Source organism: Crassostrea angulata, chromosome 1, assembly GCF_025612915.1.
Source record: "Crassostrea angulata isolate pt1a10 chromosome 1, ASM2561291v2, whole genome shotgun sequence".
In the NCBI taxonomy this organism is placed as follows: Eukaryota; Metazoa; Mollusca; class Bivalvia; order Ostreida; family Ostreidae; genus Magallana; species Magallana angulata.
The window spans coordinates 47,275,131-47,297,853 of NC_069111.1; the positions used below are offsets into that span (position 1 = coordinate 47,275,131).

At 34.1% G+C, this 22,723-nt stretch overlaps 2 protein-coding genes across 17 annotated transcripts in view; one reads left to right on the forward strand and one right to left on the reverse strand.

The window, feature by feature from the left end:
- The window catches only part of LOC128164466 (epidermal growth factor receptor kinase substrate 8-like), a 37,743-nt gene extending 33,806 nt beyond the window's left edge, over positions 1-3,937 (forward strand). For 14 of the 15 annotated variants that reach the window (XM_052828303.1, XM_052828327.1, XM_052828410.1 and 11 more), the window contains 4 exons: positions 31-196; positions 287-422; positions 576-690; positions 1,891-3,937. In XM_052828303.1, the coding sequence (XP_052684263.1) occupies positions 31-196; positions 287-422; positions 576-690; positions 1,891-1,988 (515 nt within the window). In that variant the 3' untranslated portion in view covers positions 1,989-3,937. Of the gene's footprint in view, positions 1-30; positions 197-286; positions 423-575; positions 691-1,309; positions 1,364-1,890 lie in introns of all 15 variants that reach the window. The other variant, XM_052828356.1, reaches the window with a different exon arrangement.
- A 1,598-nt stretch (positions 3,938-5,535) lies between these two features.
- Positions 5,536-20,731, reverse strand: LOC128182947 (plastin-3-like). 2 transcript variants are annotated; one of them, XM_052851735.1, is made up of 13 exons: positions 20,567-20,731; positions 13,998-14,156; positions 12,859-13,025; positions 11,955-12,050; positions 10,434-10,641; positions 10,043-10,228; positions 9,696-9,773; positions 9,187-9,394; positions 8,709-8,885; positions 8,510-8,611; positions 7,888-7,997; positions 7,455-7,598; positions 5,536-6,737 (listed from the first exon to the last, which is right to left on the reverse strand). In XM_052851735.1, exons 1-13 carry the CDS (start codon positions 20,633-20,635, stop codon positions 6,567-6,569), a joined length of 1,875 nt encoding a protein of 624 aa, XP_052707695.1. In that variant the 5' UTR covers positions 20,636-20,731; the 3' UTR covers positions 5,536-6,566. The 2 variants fall into 2 exon arrangements, with proteins under 2 accessions (XP_052707695.1, XP_052707692.1); XM_052851732.1 differs by lacking the exon at positions 12,859-13,025 and adding an exon at positions 13,075-13,244.
- Between the last annotated feature and the right edge of the window lie 1,992 nt (positions 20,732-22,723).

The following is a 22,723-nucleotide window of genomic DNA, read 5'->3' on the forward strand; positions in this document are numbered from 1 at the left end:
ACGATGATTTAAGAACCTTATTTGATACAGATAAGAAAAGAGATGACCTTCACGACGAACTCCAACAACGCATGAACATAGGTCCAAAGTCAGGTCAGAAACCACAGAGAGAACGCCAACAGGTCAGGGTCATTACTGCAAGGTCATCCGTGGACGAGGTCGCAGACTGGTTGGATACCAAAGGGTTTTCTGAAAAGTACGCATAAAAGGATTATAAAACAAGATGACTTCATCTTTTCTCTCTTTTAATACTTATGTGTTTTAGTGTTTTTTCTTTACAATCTAGTTGTATACGAGTGTTTCGGGGTTACAATGGAGAGGATATGTTCCGTCTAAAGAAGAAAGAGATGGATCGGCTTATTGGTCAGCAAGAGGCACAGAGACTCGAGAGCCAAATATTGGTCCAGAAAAACAAAGAAGGGGTAATTTCAAATGAAGTTGAAATGATGATACACGCATGTACCTTCGAAAGTTACAAGTATTTGCGTTGCAGAAGAAAGAAACTATCAAATAAAACGATTCAGAAATTTAGAAATGAGATTCCGGGAGATAAATTTCAAACAATTATTTTTCAGTATAAGACAGCACGCAGTGGCGGGAAGGAGTTACAGGCGATTCTGCACAAAAGGAAAGAAATGGCCGACCGTAAAGACGACTCAGTAGAAGTGGCCGACTACTCCGACTCGGAGAGTAAGTGGTTGATGAAGTATACTCCCATGTAGGGTGCACGCTTCTCTGCTTCTTTAGCATTTGCTATACAAATAAATATAAGAACCCGAGAAAATAACTTGTTACTTGGTTATATCTCAGAATCCCGTCCACTCGTAGCCGTAGAGCCAAACGCCGGTTTGTTTTTCAGCTTTCAGATTGAATTTCAGCAGTTTCTCCCCAGAGTGTCGATCTTTATTACAGTTTACATGTATTTTCATTTCTGTAATAAGTAATGAAGATTACTATTTAAATTAGAGAACGAATTTTTTTTAATCGTCCCATCTGCTAATAACAATTTGTTGATCAAACTGAATGAACTTTACGCGAGAACTTTTTTGTGTGAAGACCTACTATAGTAAACAATCCAAATCGCTTAACAAAATCTCTATTTACCTCGAGAACTATATTGCAATTGAAAAAAAGTATTAGCGCTTCTTCAGAAGACCAAATAATAAATTGGGTTGCTGTGAATGATGCGCGTCGAAATGACATTCATATCCCTCCATATGTCACTAGGGGTCTGTCCAGATTTGGTCTGTTACTAAGATGCTGATTTTGGATTTTGTTGTAATACATGCTGATTCCTGTCCTTTTCCAGTTGTGCAGGAGATCACAGACGCCTTTAATGACATGCTGGAACCATACGAATAAGGTGATATTTTCGCCCTTCATGTATTCAATATTTCAGGGAGTTTTCGTTGAAAATTTTATAGTAAAAAAGTATTTAACATTAATAAGAAAACAAAAATTGTGATTTTTGCTATTTGCTATTACCACGCAGTACTAAGACCCTAAAAAGGTGCAACTACTTTCCTGTTCTTTTTGGCCTGCTTAGCCTGTTTCAATAGCCCAAACACGAGTCTCTTATTGCAGTATTGCATTGTTTTTCTGATGATGCATGCAAGTTATATTTATCTACACTTCTATATTTTAGTGCTAGTGAAAAAGTACCCTCTATTTATTTGAAAATTATTTTGCAGCCTCATTTTAGAAACACCAATCGGTGTAGAATATTACAATGTACTATTTTATTCTAGCTGCCTTTGTAGTTTGTACTTCTTTGTACAGTAGTTCTATTAGACAACAATATTAAAAAGCTGATGATGTAGAATTATGTCAGAAAATACATACATGCGAACAGTGTTACTCGGTTTCTGTATAAGTTGTGACTTCTTTCAGGTGACGCATCCGATAATTTTGAAAACGCCGGGAAGACGTTGAGAGCAATGTTACGTCATCAGCGGAAGCGGATTTCGAACACCACTTACCGTGATTAACAAGAACAACTCATTACAAGATTCGGATCAAACAGACAGAACAAAACTTCTTGTTTATCTTCTTCATATTCAGTCAAATATCCAGATATGTTTAATGTGTGATTACTCTCAAATAATCAGCTAAAAATGTGATTTCCATTTCTATTTTTTTTTTCAACTGTTATTCGGAAGAACATATAATGCAAAAGGTTCTGTGATACTTGCAAATTGTAGGGACATTGAAAACAATCTGCTTTCTTACTAAAAATATAGCAAAGCAGAGCAGAGAATCAAAAGTCACTCGAGATGAAACTGACTTCCATTTACTATAGTGTAGAACTATGTGTTGTCTGTTCCAACACTGTGTAATCGGCTTTTGCAAATGTATTCGTTAATCTTGCCGTTTTGTGTGAAACTTAATCCATGCGCAAATACAATTGATAAGACATGTAGATACATATTCTTATAGATTAAGTTATATTTAAATATATTTACGTGCCATATAGTATTTTAGTATGTGATTTTAACTGGCGTAAAGTTTATTTCATGGTTGTGGGAAATACCAAAGGAGGGTTTAGACTATTTAATAATCATACAATTATATGTCCGAATTTAACAAACTTGGTAGTCTTATAAATGACTCGTGCAATTTAATTTCTAAATCAAAATCATTACTAGTATTTTTTTGGCCACATCTTGCCTATTTATCATGTGCATATATCACTCTTTGTGTAACCAATTTGATTAATACTTTTGTTTGTTGTTTTAATGTTGCTGACCCTAAAAACCCAATAATCTTTTATGTAATCATATATCAATGTAAAATTAATCGTCAAGAAAATGTTTGTCTTTTTCACGTGTGCATTTATATGTAGACTAGTTCTCCGTTAAATCCATTCATTACTTTCCAAATGAAAGCTGAATACTATGATACTAGTAAATAACAACACATTGTGTGGAATTAGCAACGACACGCTGCAGCTATTTAATATTTGGCATATTAAATGTACAGACACATAATTATGGCATAAAGTTGGATCACATGATTTATCTATTTAATAAAACAAATATGAAAATTTAAACTTTCCGCTGTACGTGTCGTCCTAAACTGGTATTTAACACCTGAGCAATTCTTTATATAGCCTTGCTAAGAAACCGGTTCTTAAGAACCAGGTGACACAAACAGGTATTCGAATGAAAACCTTATATATCCGGATAATTAATTCATTATTATACCAAGTAGAAATTGATTTCTGTCTAATTCGTCCCTCAAACGAAAGAAATCATATGTACCTATCTCCTTCCCGGGAAGCCGTATTCTTCAAAGGGACCCGATAGCTCCGCTAAGAAAGGGCGGATAAATCCTTATCTTGTTAGAATAATTTTCAAGTTATTACTTCATATGATTCCTTAAAATCCAAGCAACACATTTTAATGAAAACTGTAAAAGTAAAAATCAAAAAGGATCCGTTGTTTAAAAATATTAAAACACACAAAGTGCTTCCTATTTTCAATGACTTAATTTGACCAACTTTATTATTCTCTCTGTTATTTTTTTTATGTAGATGACTACAAATCCAATATGGATTATTCATGTATTCTCCATTAATATGCGTGCCAATGTAACCCGTGTGCCATCATACCATGCAATACCCACATGTATATTGTATTACCAAGAAAGATTCATGCATTTCTTTTCTTTTTGGTCAAAACTTGCTTTATACCATTTTTACATACAAAGACAAAGCAGTTCAGCTTTTATATACGCAATTCAAATAACCATATCAGAATTAGCTATAGAACATATGTTACTCATTAGTCCATGATGTTATCAGAAAATTGTGGTTGATAAATATTCGCAAGAAACTTATTTCTTTGTGAATATTGTCGCGCACTAGAAATGTTAAGATATATAGTATGCATGTAGTATAAAACCATTTGTTTTGTTCATAATAAAATATCATTTTTAATTTTTCCTTTTTTTTTAAATTTTACTTGGTGTGGTGTTGGGGTTTTCATTGATATTTTTATACTTGAAAATGTTATTACAGCTTCAGAATATACAAGTTAACAACATATACATCGGAGAAATTAATGATTTTGTTCATTTATAAGTGAGACTTTGTTTAAAAAGAACCAATTAATGTACATTTTAGTTAATGACGATACATTTATCTGAACAATCACAAAAGCAACATTAAATCCTCAACAACTTGTTCTTTTTATTGGGGGAAACCAAAAAAAAGAAGAAAAAACTGTCGGTAGAAAATTGAGTTCCAGATGTATTTTTTCCTCTGATACATTCAATGGGAGTAGGCCTACTGCTGTGGTCTGCTCAGCTAGATGCGGTTATGTTGATGAGTTCTCCCCATCATAAAATTATATAGTGTCGTTTATTCAGGGATAAAATGTTAGATAAATCTTACAAAAATTATTTTTTAAGCATCCATGGCATCGTTGGATAAATAAATGAAGTTGTCGGAAACTACCTTTCCGGTGTATAATATAGACCAGCAGGCATGTTCAGAAATCTTCACTGAGATGAACTTTAATTTCGTTCCTAAGATTTCACTTAAGAAATTAAAAAAGTTGGGAATAGCTTGATGTAGCTCGACGGTAACTAAGGAACATCTTAAATTAGGATATCCTTACCTACAAAAACATTCTTATTTTTCACATATATTCATATATATACAGATCGAATTAATTTGAGACACTTGTACAGGGATAAATCCTTAAACATTTTGCCAGAAAAAATTATACGTGTCGGTAGTTAACACGACATGCCTATTAAAAACACACACACACACACACACAATTTTAGTTTAAAAACCAAAAGAAACAAAACCAGAAATCCAAATAACTGCTATTTTGTGTAAAGAAAATACGTTACAGGACAGCATTGGCTTACAAGCAAATAATTATTTTAAAAACACGCGTGTATTCTTTGAGTGTAAATTAGCGTTTGATAATCTTGTCATTGAAGTACATATATAACATAAACAGGCGAATTTCTTAGAGTTTAAAGTTACATGTACAAACAGAACCAATTTCCCTTTAATCTGCAACTTACAGAATACACGTTCGGTAATATAGCTGTATTGTATCTCAAAATTACATAAATACAGTTTAATCAACATTGCGAATTTTTTTAATTTAAGATTCTTTTCTCAGAATGGGGTGAAAAATATTAAGAATGATCACGCATGGGTCATCTAATGCGATGTAGATTTACTACTTAACCAAGGTCATTCGAATAATATTTTGGCTAAAAGTAGTAATTAAAACAATGAATGTAACTCGAAATTTTACAACTTGAGATGGTCTTGAGACAAGGTACATGTATGTGATGTCCTAAAGTTATAACGGTTCCTAAATTTCCTTTAGTAATTAAAGTATAGCGTTACATTTCAAATTATTGTTTTTCAGTTGAATGAAGGAATAAAACCTATAATATTTAAGAATAGTAGAACTTCCTTTGACTTTGGGGCCCTGTTGAATCAAAGTCAAGCAAAACTAGCTCTTTCTTTCAGAAAAAGTTTTATTATAAATCTAGAATGTACAAATGTTATATTTTTTCAAATATTTATTCATTTATTCAAGCATAATGTAAATAACAGCATTTGTTTAAACAGATAAAAAATATTTGATGGTTTAAAATGAATACTTCATATAAATGATATTAATGAATAGATTCACACATACATTTTTTTTATTTGTACACAGTAGCATGCCAAACCCTCTGAACATGGTTCAATCAAGCAGTGTCAAAAAATGTCCCCAAAAATATCTCAAGAAGACATCTATTTTCCCAAACTTAACAAATGAATAACATTTCCAACTCTAACAGGAATGTAAATTGGAAGCATTACCATCTGGAACAATCCATTCTGGTGTATCCATTCAGATGTAAATAACTCAGATCTAATCAACAAGTATCTCTACGGGTATACGGCTTTATCTAAACTACAGAGACAGGTATATGCATCACAAAATCTCTCTCTATGATTGCTTAATATGTCATGATAATTCAGTAATAAAAGGTGATGAAAAATCACAGATAACATTGTACCATAAGTATACCAAGTGTATACTTTCTATTGTTCACACATCAAAACAGAATTATTAACTATTCAAAGAAGTCTGCTTCCCTTAAAGATGTCTATTCAAGCAGTTATGTAGCTGCGAAGATGGTCCCTTTTGCATAGCTTGGGTCGTTTTGGTCCACATTTCCCATCATACAACACACCTCCAACAATTAAGTACATGAGCATGTGCTTTTTATTTAGTTTATTGCTAAGATGAATAATTTGCATAAATTAAAAAATAAGTAGAAAAGAAAAAAAAATTGATACATGTTCAGTACATAACAGATAAACTAGAACAAAATAATGTCACATGCATGTCCTGTGATAATTCCTCTGGTTTTGTATGATTAACAAACCACCATTCTAAAAAAACTCTCTAGCATTTCCAGATGCATGTATATATCACCTTCCAGAAATCTACTGATTTGAGAGAGAAAAAAAATCTGAAGCTATTTTTTGATGTCTTTTGTACAATCATAAAAATGTGAGTTGATCTTGGGGTGTTAGGTTTCTATGATGTTTCGCCATTCTGTTGACTTCTCATATCCCGAGCCATAAGACAGGCAAATATGGTCATTATCATTTTTTGTTTAACATCAACAATGTCCTCTGGTAGTGCATACACCTTAGCTCCTGCTTTTCTGGCCATGGAGATGGCATACTTGGCATTGGACATCTTCTCCTAAAAGTAATTGGAAACGGTGATAATTTTTATTTAAGGCTCACTTGAATGTTCTCATTAAGTTGCAGCATGTTAACAAGAGATAACTGCAAAATAATCACACAGATGGCATATCAAACTCCAGGCTGTGTTGTTACATATTGTATAACCATGATTTTAAGGAAATCATTTATCACAGTTTCAGGAAATATATGTGATTTGCATAAATTAATACCAAGTAATCTGGAAAATTCTATTGTAGAATTTCTTTTGTAATGTGTAAAAACCCAAAAATGTTAATCAGCTTAATTACAATTTTTTTAAGGAATAAGGAATTCTTCTTTGAGTATTATGATGCAATAATTTTGGAAGGGGTGTGATAAAATCCAATAAAGCCCAAAGGACTTTATAGTCGATTTGATCATGCCCCGACCAAAATTATCACCTCATAATATTCAAGGAATGATTCCTTATATTTATATAATTTCTAGCAATTCTACAATTAAATATTTGATTGTGAATAAGCTATCCCCACTTGTGTCCCAATTATACATTATTTGAATTTTTTGGACTGTATATTACAAAATCGATATGTGGTGTTATCGCAGGCAAAGACACTGAAAAATGTAAATGTTATGCAACATTTTCATTGCACTTTTACAAGATGAATGTGTCTTTTGCATTAAAGAATGATAAATCTTGTGGTTAGTGAACACCTGACTGATCAGACAGACTCACCTCCTCCGACGCCCCATCCTTCACAAGGTCGTAGTTGATCATTCCTCGCCTGATGCAGTCAATCAGATCAATGATGGTTCTGCCGTCAGACAAGGTGCTGTCATTAAATCCACTGAAACTGCTCTTTTTACCTCCCTCTTTTAACTGGAAAATTTTAATTTTAAAACATTTATTACTTACTGAAGTTTTAACTTCCAATGATTTTATACCCTTACTTGACATGTACATTACAAAAAACAATTTTCATAATTCGATACATGATTACAATCATTGATTTTCATAATTTCCAAAAGAAAAAAAATAAAGACATATACATGTATCTGCAATATGATGAAGAAACAATCAAAGAGAAGAGTGTTATTTCTGAATTGTCTCAGAGAGAGAAAGAGAAAGAGGAAAAGAGAGAGAGAGAGAGAGAGACGTGTTGGTTTACCTTGGCATTAGCCCATTCAATGATAGCTGCATCATTGATCAGGGAGTCGCCTCCAGCCAGCTGTCTCAGGATACTCAGTGTGTAGGCCCTCATCAGCTGCCATACCAACCCTGTAAAAGGAAGAGTCAAACTCAAGCTCCATACAACAAATCCTTCAACCATGTATTGGGAAAAGCAACACTGACACTGATTACGTAACAATCCCACAGCTCTACATCACAAGCCCACTAACACTTATCATAACAAGCTATTCTATTCAAAATTATAAGTGCAATGAGGAAAAGTCCCTTTTTGATAATGAAAACAACTTTATGGTGTAGAAGGATTTTAATATGCATTTCATTTCATTTCCCTCATTCATGGAAGACCACAAGAGCAATACATGTACCGGTACAAGGAAATGGTAGGCATCCCTCTTTAACACAAGTATTGGAACATGTATACTTTTGTAAAGCACTTCTCAAAGACTTTAAATTCTTACTTTTTTTAACTCATTTTCCTGACAAAATGATGGATTTTTATCATCACTGGTTTCAAAGTATTAAGCATTAGTACATATACTTACCCAGTGTAAGGGTGGGGTTTCCCTCATTGGTATCAAAACATTAGTAAATATACTAACCCAGTGTAAGGGTGGGGTTTCCCTCATTAATATCAGCTCCACTGATTCCGACCAAGGAAAATTTGCATTCTTTTCCTAAGGCTACCACATAATTACAGTTTTCTGCAAACAAACAGTAATATCATATTTACAAGTCTGTTGATGAAATTTTCTATATTTTCATTCCAATGTAAATAACAATTTGGAGATATTTGATTACCTAATTTTTCAAAGTTGATTTTTAATTTGTTGAACTTCTGGATGACTTTCTTCCAGTTGACTACCCCAGGTCTGATTATGTCGTATAATTTAAAGTAGACCAGACCATCTTGTAGGTCGGAGTACAGGTAATGCACATATGGTTGTACCCCCAAACTGTTCATCCAGTTCCTGTATGCTAAATACAATGAAAAAAAATATTTCAAAACATCTCATAGTATCAAAGTATCTCATAGTATATCTGCCTGCAGGCATTAACAGAAAATTCACAAAACTTTCCCAACACTTCATTATCTCCAAGTATGAGGAAGAACCTTATAACTCATCAATAACCTTTTTACCAAAGACCAATTTCAATGTTCATCATAATAAATTGACCCAAAGATACACAATTCAAAATTCAATTACTGCTCAAAAATGATGGAAGTACAACCAATAGGAAGTAACAATGACAATTGTTTGTCATCCTGAATTTTTACTTTTTTCCTCCCGAGTTTCCTCCACTACATCCATTTCCATATCCTCTGGGGGCTCCAGGGCTGGGTACTGGTTAAATAGGTTAGCCACAAAGGCCATGTTGAGCTTGTAGTTCCCAGATGTGACGTCCTTTGGCGAGACAAAGCTGCGACATCCGATTTTGTCAGCTTCTTGCAACATAAGTTCGGCTCTCTGCTCCAGGTTATGTTCCTGTAAGATAACATTGTATCCATAAACCACTACTGGTACTAAGAATGGATCTGTTAATCTTTTTTTAAAACATCACTTTTTGTCTTCCTGATTTGTTTGCATTATAATCATGTATCTTTAATATCATTTTATAAGATGTATGTAAGGCTGTTTTTATTTTTAATTCCATTCTTTCTTACACACATCTATTAACATAAATTTAAATTAAAGATTTTGCACAAAAAAATTTGGGTATTGTTCCTCTGTTGGATTTTGACAGTATGCAATGTGTACATTTGATTATATTTTAATCCAAACTTACAGACAGGGGTGGGCCAGACATCACACCATTCTCTCTTGGAGCAATTTGCTCCAATAAGTAGCAGTAAGCCTCAGAGTCCTGAAATAGAAAGTAAAAGTAGTGTGCATAAACTATATCCTGATGGACATTGATAAATTTTAACACCACTTTACCTCAAAAAAGGACTGAAAACTGAAGTCATCCAGATTTTATTATCCTAAAGACAGGTTAAACGATAACTTATATCTGAGCACATCCAAATTTAAAAATTGAATTTTGGTGTATATGTTACTCAAATTCAACAGTTTATTATTGTTGAGCAGGATCACATACAAGAATATTACAAATTTAACCAATTTGAGCAATACCTTGATGTCTTCCTGGAAATTCCTAATTCTGCGATCCACGCCTGCATTACGGAGATGATAGTTGACCCATCGGATCAGGATCTGTTCAGGGGACAGCTTCTTCAGATCCTCGGGGGTTTCTCCATCCTCCAAGAGATTGATGAGACCAGGGTGGTTGGCAAGGTTGATATCGCTCAACAGACCAATCTACCAAACAAGTCATTTCAATCTTACTTTATATCATCAAAAAAGCTTAAAGCAAATACTCTTTGCATCGAAACTTTAGCGACTATTTTTGATTGCAATAAATCCACAAAACAAAACCTTTTAAAAGGAACTGTATTTTTTTAACACATGCCATTACAAGCTTTCCACTTTAGATTTAAGACAATGCATTATCTAGGACACATACCCTGATGACCTGCCATAAAAGTCCCAGGACAAGATGGGGTTTACATTTCTCTAAGTCATCGTCTCCAATGTTGACAATGTTGCAGCCAATAGACTGTGCTGACATCAGAGCCAGATTGTGGTTTTCGGCCCTACGATAAATGCTGAGGTTTGTCTTGTTGATGGCTCGCTCATCAATGGTGTCTGGTACAGATTTGTTGATAAGTTTACTGCAAAAAAATGCCCAAGATCTTTAGTGTGTGTTTGTGTGTGTGAAGGAAAATAAAAAATGGACATCTTGGGTAGCTTGTTTTATAGATAAATTCTGCATCATATTTGTAAGGTGCATTATACAATGATAACTTAGTCGTATTTATGAAGTAAGTTTTTCTGTTTTACAGATTTTCCATTTAAAGCCACAGTTGTAGGAGTTCATTCATTGACAAATACTATGGCTGCCATAACACAAAATGTTACCCAACCTCAAACATTGCAAACTGGCCTACAAGCTGACCTGAGGTTTTGTCAAACACAATGGAGCCCAATAGATTTTGTTTCTGGTTACATCTGTTCATTGTTGGGGCTCACAACTCGAATCAATTACCGACAGATGGTTGTACAAGTGTTTTTTAAGATACCACATGCACTAATATAGGACCAGTACTACAGTATCTGTCCTTTGAGTGTCCCTTTCTTTTTAAGTGCCAAGGACCTTTTTTTTAGAAAAAAATAAAAATAAAAAGGCCCCACTCAACGTTGGTACACGTATTAGATTCCATGAAACATGGTGTCTGTAGTTTACCAACAAAAGTATCAGATAACCTACCTCTTTATGGAATTTTCTATGGCTCTGGGAAGCTCAATCAAAAAAATACAGTTTTTATTTTTTTTAAAGCCCTGCAGATTATGTAATTTATTTGTGACACATGTTGTGTAAGGTGGTGTAAAATGTAATACTTGAGTGAGACTTGAGTGATTAATTAGATTATGTTAATTTAAGACAAATCTCCTTTCCAAAGAATCAACAATTGCATAATATGCATCTATTCACATTTTTATTATGCAACTTTTTCTTCCTTTAAATGCAAGAAAAATATTCTGAAACAAATGGTCCCCCAATGACTGTAAATTTATCTGTTATGATATGAGTATAAAAGGAAAGAGAGCATTTTCCTCATCGAGAGAGTACAACAGTACATTGCAGGAAGAAACCCTGCATGCATAAAATATATGTGCATTGTCTAGATACAAAACTTCCCTTTTAAGGTCAGTTAATGAAAAATGTACATTTCATAAAATCAGTGCCACACTGTGTTTCCAGCAGGAAGTATATGCCATTGGTAGCATCTCAAGTCAGTTTTAACTTAATGGAGACAACAACCAATTGTTTTTCTACTTGATAAAATACTTAAAATACAATAACTGCCCTCCTAAGCAATAGAGACTTTCAACAATAACATTATAATAGCCAGTGAGTGTGGATTTCTTGTGTTTCCAATAGCTTTGTTGCTAACATGTCATTTATTAAGCCACTTCTACTCACCACAGAAGGATGCCGTCCTGGGTGTTCTTGTAGAGATCTTCCCCGCTGGAGGATAGGGGGAGATACTTGGCACAGTCTGGGTCATCCGCCAAAGCCCTGACCAAACAGCCAATGAAATGCATGAGAAACAACCCAAAATATAAAAATGTTTTGATAAAAAAACAATTTACAATATTATGAAATTATGTGGTTTAAAATAAGTCTAACAACAACAATATTCATGATCAGATATTGCTTGTAATAATCCAATTAAATCATTTTGTGAATATAAATCATTTTGAGAATATCTACCACACATCTTATTATATAGCATAATATGGACATTACCCTTTACATTTGTTACTTTTCTTACGTTCATTTTATTCATTATGGCAATATGTATCAAATTTAGCAGCTTTAATTATGCCATGGTCTTTGGCTTTCTTCTGAATTTCCAACATGTCATTTCAAACAGGATAGCTTACAACAATGTGCACTTACCTATTATATCTTAATTTTAATGCACATTAAAAACAAATTACCTTGTTGAAGAGATTAAAAGTCAAGTTCAAGAGGTAAAATATTTATGAGGCATCTAGCCTAACCTAGAGATGAATCATATGGTCTAGTCTAGCAAAATGTAAACTTGTCATAATTTGACGGACAAAATACTGAACCCATGAAAAATGAAAACAGAAACACACAAAGTTATTAATTTGTTCAGGAGCAACACACACTGTGCACAAACCATAAAATACAAAGTGCACTTAAAATAGAGTCAACTTTAGTATGGAAAAGGAATAAACAATTTTTTTAATTTAAATATTAAAAGGAGAAAGTTAGCAAGCTGGTGACAAGTTGACGTAACACAAACAAAAAATCTTTAATGCATGAAGCACAGCACACTGGCACACTCGTGTGCTACCTATTTATCCAGTCCGCAAATGCTAATTGATCTTCTTTTTTTACACTATGTGTGGTGCCCTCTACGGAAGCCTGAGAAAGTCCCCCAAGAGATTCGACATTTTTCCGCGATTTGATCACAGTTTTCCAGTGAATACCGTGATCTGTGCTCTTCAGGTCGGCGTAGATCTGCAAAAGTGGTTTCGGCCATTATTAGACAATTTTAACATTACTCTACCTGTTGATCCAATCAGCGAAGGCCTTCTGTTCTTCCTTGCGCACAGTGTGGGTGGTGCCCTCAACTGAGGCCTGGGAACTCCCCCCCATGGTCTCCACATCTTTTCGCGTTTGAACTTGTTTCTTAAATGTTATTCCAATATCCCTTTCCTCTTTCAAGTCAGCATACATCTATTGTCAGTGCAATACAGCAAGAGTTGTCAACAGGTTAGTATAAATGCAAAAATGTCACACATATTGGGTATCAAACAAAACATTTTTGAACACAGAAATGTTCATGCTACAAAATTCAGATGGCAACCCTTCCCTGTTTCCCATATCAAATGAAATGATATATTCGTTTTTACTGTATAACATTAATCTAACTATATGTGATTCATTGAAGGAAAAAATGTGTTGTGAAATGCAATGTCAATATACTTAAGCAGGACCGAAATAAACTGCCAATGGTGCATAATGGTCATGACATAATTCATAGCCAGATTACAAAAATATCAAGACATTTAAGTTGTGTCAGCTACCAAGAGTGAAAGAAAATTTAAAATTCCTCAGGGTCTGAAATTCTTTATCACTGATGTAGATGAGTGCACATCATTGTTGAGGACAATAGTATTGACAAGTCTTTATGTCAACAACCGGTGCTTATTCATCACATTATGTTACATGTAATTCAAAAAATGCCTGACAAAAATCATAATTTCAAGAGGCTTGACTCGAATGCACAAAATGCATGTGGTGATAGGTAGATAACAGACGTGTGCCTAATCTACCAGTTATCAAGATTACTCTGTCGTAGCCTCTGGGGATAAACAGGCACTGGTTCATGTACAGAATATATCACTTCACTCAGCAAATCATCTACATACAGAAGTCACTATCCAGGCTTAATGCATGCATACAAATTACCTAGCTAGATGCTTATACCTGTTTGAATTCTTCAATGTCAATTTGGCCGTCCTTGACCTTCGAGTCATACTTTGCGATGAGGTCACGGACTTGGTAGTTGGGTATTTTGAGCCCACAGAGCTCCAATGCCTGCTGTAGTTCTGATACATCTATAGTGCCACTGCCATCTTTGTCAATCTGAGAAAGTCAACATCACATAGATAAGTCAACATCACATAGATAAGTCAACATCACATAGATAAGTCAACATCACATAGATTACTATCATATCAAACATAAACTCTCAATGTTTAACATTGAACATAAAGAAATCCTAATTTTTGTGTAGAGTGTTTAAAGTGTAGAAATTGATGTAATGTTAAAATAAAGCATCTTATATGGCTCAGAGAACAAATTAGGTACAAGTAAATAACATCAATCTATATAGGTACATATATACATGTACTCATGTTACATGTAATCTAATATAGGTACATATATACATGTACTCATGTTACATTTAATCTAATATAGGTACATATATACATGTACTCATGTTACATTTAAGGTAATGTTTGTCAGACAACATAAACTGCTGAGTTTACAACATATACATAATTGTCAGGCTATTGGAAGGGAAGTTAAGGCACAGGAAAAACCTGTTTTTGTGACAAAAAAAATATTAATGAGACCACTTATTAACCAGGATTTACACAAATAGATAATCTAGCTAGCTAGAAACTGCTCAAAAACCAATACACATACATATTCTGATATGTAAATGTATATAATTACTGCAGCTTTATTCTATTTTATTTCACTTCTTTATTTTTTGTTTTCATCAAAAAAAGCCATTGTTAGGACAGATTTTCCCCTAGTCTAAAACATTCCTGTGGAGCTAGAGAAAGGGGTTCTCAATTCTATACTGGAACATTTTTTCCCCAGCACAGCATTCTTCTCTTATCAGGACCTGAACACCTCAACACAGCTGTCTGTCTACATCTGTCAGTCAAAGTCAAGTTTAAAATGAATAATTTGAGATGACTCACTGGGCCCAGCATCAGGAGCACTGACTCAAGACTTTAAGACATTCACCCCTCATTTGAAAGGACATTAAAAGCCAATTCTTTAATTCAATAGAGCATTAAAACGCTCCTCAGAAACAATTCTTTGCTCTCTAGTTTCAATCTGTCAAATCAGTGTAACATGATGTGGAAGTGGATCCTTATGCCTCCACTTGTGAGTCAAATATCTGTCACTTAGCAGCAGCCCCTTCACCAGCTATCTTTTCTTCTTCATACCACTTACATCGTCATTTATGGGTGATCAGCTAGATCGCTGTCCACTTCCCTTCAAGAACAAAGGGCGGCCACTATATACATGGACCAAGCATGCCTCCAGACGATTTTGTTTACAATATGTTTATAGCTACAATACCAATTAGGATACACCATAACTCATAAAGTTAGCCCCCTCTGGCTACAGACATGTGCGTTTATATGATGATGACACTAAAAATGCTGGATAAAACATCTTGAGGACTTCTTGGCTAATAAAAAGGCCCATTTAGAGCTAGTTATGAACATCTGAGGCGAGACCAATATAGTCTTTAGCATGTAATCCAAGCTTTAAAAAGATCATACAGACAAATTAGAGCAATAAGCATCCGTCTTGTCAGAATAAATGTGGTAAATATTGGTGAATTCTCAAATATCTGCAAATCTTGGCTGATTAAGGCATACAACTATATCTTTTGAGATAGTGGACAGGCATAGCCTACGTCCAGACTGTCAGTTATGCCCGTCCACTTCTCAAAAAAGAATAGGCACACAACCAGAATGTTTAAAATCAGTAATAGTCGGGTGAAATATTTGAAGTTAGTTTCTCCACTTTTGTGTCTGATAATCTGTTACTGGACAACACAAGGGCCAGTCTTTCTGTGTATTTGCTTAGGTAATTCTTCCATGAATAGAGAGATTAAATGCAGAAGTCCTCTCCTATGTTGACAGCTCTGTAATAGATTGGAGGTTGATCAGTTCTACAAAGTAAACAAGTTTCCCCCAAAATAAACAATGATCTACTATGTGTCTTATACCAGCCTGCCAACATGCGGTCCTTATGTCCTTTATACAACAAAAGTTTTGTCCTTCGACCCCCCCCCCCCCCCTCCTGTCCATACTAACTACTTAATAATCAACTCAATTAGATGCGCAATTTCTATAATTAGAATTTTCTCTCTGACCTTGCTAGCTAAACAAATTGAACACAATATATTTTTATGTGCAATGTCAATTTAACACACATTCAATATGTACTAAAAAATATAAAGATTTCCATGATTTGATGGTGATTTTTATACACAAGGGCATCATTCACTCATGTTCATACACTTAGATTATTACCAGTCTTTGAAAAAAATCGACAAATAAAACTACACCACAAAAGCTAGGTTCTTAGGTTAGTAACCTGAAATGTTTGTAAGGTGCTACCCTCAATTATTCATGAACCTTAAACCTCCCTATTATCACTTGCAAATTCAGCAGTATGGTGCGTTATGGTCTAGGTTTTTAGTACTACGGCAATCAATGAGTTAAAACCTATAACTTAAGATTTACATATCAGCAATCTAGATCTGTTTACTTATTATTTACAATCTTTATGTTGACACATTATCATTCGCCCTGTGCCTAATCCCATACAACCCTCTGTTCATAACTTGCTGGTGTTAAAGTCTAATCAGGGTTATGCATGCAATCTTACGTATGTGTCCTACTTTTCAGCTCAAATAGACAAATCAAAACCAGTTTGACAACTTTTTAAACCTTCAATGGCATCCACACACTATTACACACGGAACACCTTTCCTTCCAAAATATTTTCAAAGCTCAGACTGGTTATGCTACGACAGACTTAATACAAGGTGTAAACTCCTCTGACCTCATAATGTAAATAACAGGGACTTTTGAGGAGTGACAGATGCATAAAACTGTGTTAAGTATTGTAAAACAACTTGTTATACTCTTTCTTATGGAGTTTATCCCCACACTTTTATAAGCTCTTTTACAACAGAGGACCCCATTCCTGATATTTAAATGATATGCTGATTACACCTCCAATACCTGAATGAGCAGGATTACAATTGTCGAGGCTATTTTACTACAGATCTAGCTTACAAGCAATAAACTAAAGGTTGAACCCAGGAACGGCAGTAATGCATGAAGAATGCAGGTGGGGTCCAAATTTTGGGATCAATACAAGGAGATGTGCTTATGAGAAGAAATCAAAGTTATCTCTTATTATAAATTCTCACAATAATCAATCTTATCTGATATGTCATTCGTCAAGGCATGCACACACCTACGTACCACTTTGGTACCTGTTATACTTGGGTAATACACATGCCTTCCTCACCACATTGTAACAGGAGTTTATATAAAAAAAAGAACTCTGACCAACGCCCAAAATCAACTGACATACAAATGATGCCCTCCATTTTAATCACAGTTCTAAACTATTTACTATACCGTACATGTATTGGGTTTGGCTCACACTAAATCTCTACCCAGTGCTAGGAAATTCCTAAATAAATATCTAATATAACCTGATAAGACTATTCATAAACTCTCAAGTTCAAGTGTCAATATCAGCCGATTTCCACTATTAAAATATGATCTTTGAATTCACACGTGTTTGTCATTTTTCTCCCTTTTACGTAAATCATTGATATTATCATCAACTTTTCCAACCTTTTATTCCTAACTCTTGCTATATATAGAGAGATTCCTTGACTGGCCTAAAAAATGCTAAAAGGGCAAAAAAATTATCTCAATTTGTCATTATATGAAAATAAACCTGATTTGAAAATTTCAAAGTTAATAGACCTCTTATTTTAGTTTTAAATAAATTATCTATCCTTTGAATCTTTCTAAACTTCACAAAAAAAACCATCAACTTAAAAGGAAGTTGCTGTCTGTGTGTGGATACAAGGAAAAATCACAGGAGACAACTCAGACCCTTGATAGTCGATAGAAGACAAGCGTATATACATCATCCTTATTTAGCCACTTGACCAGAATAGCGTCAGCGGAAAACCACCAATTGTATAATCTTCCTGTGTCATGTCCTATTGAAGGGTTCCTGATGCTGCATCATGTTCCGCTCAAACTAAATTAGCATTACTAACATGAATTAGGTGAAACAACTATGCTGCACCAGGCATTTTCTACCTAATTTTAAACACTGTTAGTAAAAAAAAATGCACGTTTGGGGATTTAATGCATTAACTAAGTTTGTTACAGATTCAATGTTTTCCATAACTCATCTTCCTTAATATCATAGGACATTTTATAAAGAATAAAAAAAGATACAAATATATCATTCATTAAAATATTTATTTTTCTATGGGAATGTTAAAAACTACATGTATTTTTTCACTGCCAGAATAGCATGTAATTGTGATCCTGATGTATTTCACCCAGTAAATCTTTTTGCCGTGGACAAATGTCCCACCCTCACTTGAATATCTCCTACTTCCAATACATTCCCTTCAAAAAGCCTCATCTCCCCCGTCACACTACATGTGGATTAACTCCTACACGTAGGAATTTGCCGATTCTCTACAGACAAACACTACAAACCTACAACTCTTTAATGGCCACCAAACCAAACAGATACATTGACTCAGACATCCTCGCTCTTCCCTTCAGTGTATCTAGCCATTGTTTTGTTACAAGGTGTCCGACTACCTGTCGGGCCTCAGACTGCCCCTATATACAGATAACCCTCTCTACCTTGTGTCAATGTTTTTTACTACTTGGAGACCCATATTTGCTGACTGTCTTTTTTCTCTGAGAGCACTTATTCCACCTCACAAGAGTAAAGCTGGAATGATTTATCATATTTTGAGGTTTGAATGAACTTCTGTTCACACCAGATATGCTATAAAAGATATGAGAACTTGCATGGGGCACAATATCTTTTTATTGTTTGATATTTAGTGATCATAAAGATTACATGGACCTCTTAAACAATCCTCTCATATAAGTGATATAGAATCAGATATAGTATGCATCATATTTGAGAATTTTGTCGACAAGGTCATGAGAACTTTTACAGCAAATTATGAATCCTTTCTGTGAAATAAGGTCTTTGCTTAATCTATGGCTATAAAAAGAAACATTAAAAGATGTAACAAGTAAAAATTGTCCTATACAATTTAAAAACTTTTTTTTCCTTGGAATACTTCATTCAATTTAAAAACAAGTGGCAATTTAAAAAATGAATTTTGACAAAAATCTACTGTAACATCAACCCCCTCCTCCTTCCTTTCTAAAACTTCCTATAAATTCTTCCTGTCATGTTCTGAATATTTCCTCAAGTTCAATAAGTGATATATTTTTTTTGTGAAAAGCACAAAAACACCAGGCTTTTTCTCCTTCTCTTGGCTTGATAATATTTAAACAGATAAGAAGATTAGTCTGTCATTTCCTTGTTGGCTTAAGTAAATGAATAACAATGGGGACCAAGTGAAAAAGGAAATAACTAGAGGGGAAACAGTTTTAAGACTTAGTACGTCTAGTCTGGTTTAAATGATACCATTGTATGATTCATAAATGCGCAAATAAAGAAAACAACTTACTGCCACAAACTTGTTTAAGTTGCATTTCATGCTTACCTCTGTATATACTTATTTTAATGGACAATAATCATGTTACTTTTGAATATCAACAGGGAATGGTTATGGTCAGTTAGTCTTAGGCAGTGTACATTTGCAATGACACTAGGCATGTATTTGTATGGGTCACCTTTACACCTAATGAATGCGTCAAAGTGCATCAATCACCTATGACAGGTCAACTCATTTACACATCTGTAGTAGATATATACAGGAAGCAGTCCACTCTCTATAGATAAAACATATAAATGTTGCTTGTTCTCTAAGATGACATCATATCAGTATGAGTTTGATATATGTAAAACAAATATCTATACACAAGCAGTAATCTTCTTAAAAGATTGTCAGAAGTTATTGTTATTATTAAAAGAGAATATCTTTTTACATAATACATAGACATGCAACTTGAAATAATGGGCATTTAAATGAATAATAAGTAACAAATCTACATAATGAGTTTATTCATGATGTTAAGCCTACCTTGAATTTTAACTAATTCTAAAGAGTAAATGAACAAATGAAACTTCAGATGTAGTCACCATTTTTCATCATGTTTTGTAAAAACTCAAGTGTATAATACAGTTTTAGTGTTTATATCTTTACACTGAGAGTATACACTTGCAGCCTGCTGGGATAACAGCTTCTTGAAATGTCTTTTCCACTGTCAATCGAGTCGAAAAAAGGACTGCCATATCCCAGCCGATTTTCATACCGGTTACAATATCAAGATATATCAAAAGTGTGAAAGGAAAGACTTGTTTTTTGTAAACACAACATCAAAACATTTTTGAAGTTTACGGGTGACATCACTAGAATGACAACAAAAAATATGGCTACCCCCTATGACCGGCTTGGAGTGAGTGAATGGGACCCCCAGCGATCGGTCTCTGCGTCTCACACAATCAGACGACATAACACGACAATATACACTTACCGAACTAAATGTTTCCATTAATTCACATAGCTGATCGTCTGTAATTGCTAGAGTTTGTCGTACCGACATCTTGATAGTTGGAGGACTGTCTCAGTGTACAGTGTACTTGCTAAGGGTGGGACTGTAAGGTCACGTGACACAAAAAAACGGAAGTCGCAAACTCAGGAGGTTCTAAAAGGGGGAAAGACGTACATGAATAAACAAAAATACATTAATTCCTTAATTGGAAAAACTATACACTTTAATTAAGGGATTTGTTAAACATTATTTACATATTAACACAACAAATATTTTGTTCTATTTTTATTTCATAATTTTTAAGTAAATCGGGGGTTTTACCATATAAGGTAATATTATAGACATAACGGTATCAAGGTGAATCACCCACCGGTGAAAAAAGAACCAGATTAGAAACTGTTGGTGAAAATAAATGCAGATAAATAATTGTATAATTACACTTTTTACTGAAGTGGTTTGTATATAATCATGCATATAACCAGTATATAACCAGAATTAATTAGCAAATCCGATAGGCGGATCTAAACCAGTAGATCCATGCACATCTACAGTGTAACTGTACGGGATCTGAATTTGATCATATTTACACGCATGTATATATACACAGATTTTTTAATATATACTAAAGAAAATCAAATTAACTGCCTTCATCATGCACTTGTAACTTATGTATATATAGATACAAACACACACACAAAAGAAAATCAAATAACTGCCTTCATCGCGCACTTGTAATTTAATTAGTTACTTAGTGCAACAAGGAAAGTCAAGTCAAGTTAGAACTTCGTGTTATAAAATGCGCTCTTAAATTAGTAGTTCAAACTGAATTACAAATACATGTAGTTGTCAATATTTCAGTTGGTTCTCAACTAGAATGAAAAACTCTAAAAAAAAAAAAAAAAAAAAAAAAAAAAAAAAAAATTAAAACTCCGTGCATTATGATAAAAATAGAGAATGTAATACTCTTCCTTACCCGAAGTTTGAATTGTTTCTCATAAAAGTCGATTGACTTCGCTGCCCGTCTGTAGTATATATATACCACCGTAGAAGCAAGAGTTTGAAAAGTGAGATGAATGAATGAACACATGACTCACTGCTATCTCTGAATCATTTCTCTCTCTCTCTCTCCCTCTCTCTCTCTCTCTCTCTCTCTCACTCTCTCTTTTATTTATCAGGCAGGTAGCATGGGGGGGGGGGGGTATATAACTCCCACTTTTTTTCTCGCAACAGACATTTTCTTGATATACATATTATAGAAGATTGAATTACTAGTATCATGGAGTTAAAAAATTTACACCGCTTCCTTGCACTCACGTAAAAAATTGAAGTGAAAATAAGGAAATTAAGAGTGAAATTATAGACATACGCTCCCACTTTCAAACCTGTTTAATGTAGATGTTTAAAGAGAGACAACTCTTTTTAATCAACTATTATATATATATATCGATAGGTACCGAATTCATACTAACGTATACTGAATAAATTGGACTGGGGCATTAGCTAGAAAATCGATTAATCCATTGTACAATTAAATTTTTAAAAAGTTTGTAAAACTTAAAAGAATGTTTGAACGATTTTTCGAATTTGTTTGGACGTTTTCATAAAGGTTTATTCTAAGATTTAGAAAGTGTTTTGATTGCTATATTGTAACAAAACATCGTCGTTTTGATGACCAACTGAAAAATTTAATATCAAAATGTAGGCCCTGTCAGTGTGGCAACCAAGCTTGTGAATTTATATTCTAAAAGACAAATTTGAAGTCAATAGCAGTCAATGCTAATACTAACTTTCATGTATTCGCGAGGACTTTATTTCGCGATTCAACATAGAAAAACTATTTTGGGGTGATTGACTGTCGATCAAGATGTAAATGATTTGGAAAAAAAATATACCAGAGAAATATTCATGACGATGAGGCTATCGCGAACATACAAAAAATTCCCGCACATGAATAAAAGTTGGTAAACAGTATTGAAATTGCTTCTGCAGATAAAATTCAAAAACACCAGGGCTGCGTTCAAGATCGTGGCAGCTAGCCTAACCGCTAGGTCGTAGATATCTAGGTCTATTGAACGGACCGCTAGGTCTCAGATTTGAAGTTGGAAATATTCAACTAAAGACATCGACATGATTTGTTAA

Excerpts from the sequence above, each read along its gene's own strand:
- LOC128182947 (XM_052851732.1), bottom strand. The coding sequence starts at position 20,635 with ATGTCGGTACGACAAACTCTAGCAATTACAGACGATCAGCTATGTGAA. Across the intron at positions 10,229-10,433 it reads TTTTATGGCAGGTCATCAGG|ATTGGTCTGTTGAGCGATAT; the intron begins GTATGTGTCCTA and ends CTTGTTTGGTAG. Across the intron at positions 9,774-10,042 it reads ATTTCCAGGAAGACATCAAG|GACTCTGAGGCTTACTGCTA; the intron begins GTATTGCTCAAA and ends TTTCTATTTCAG.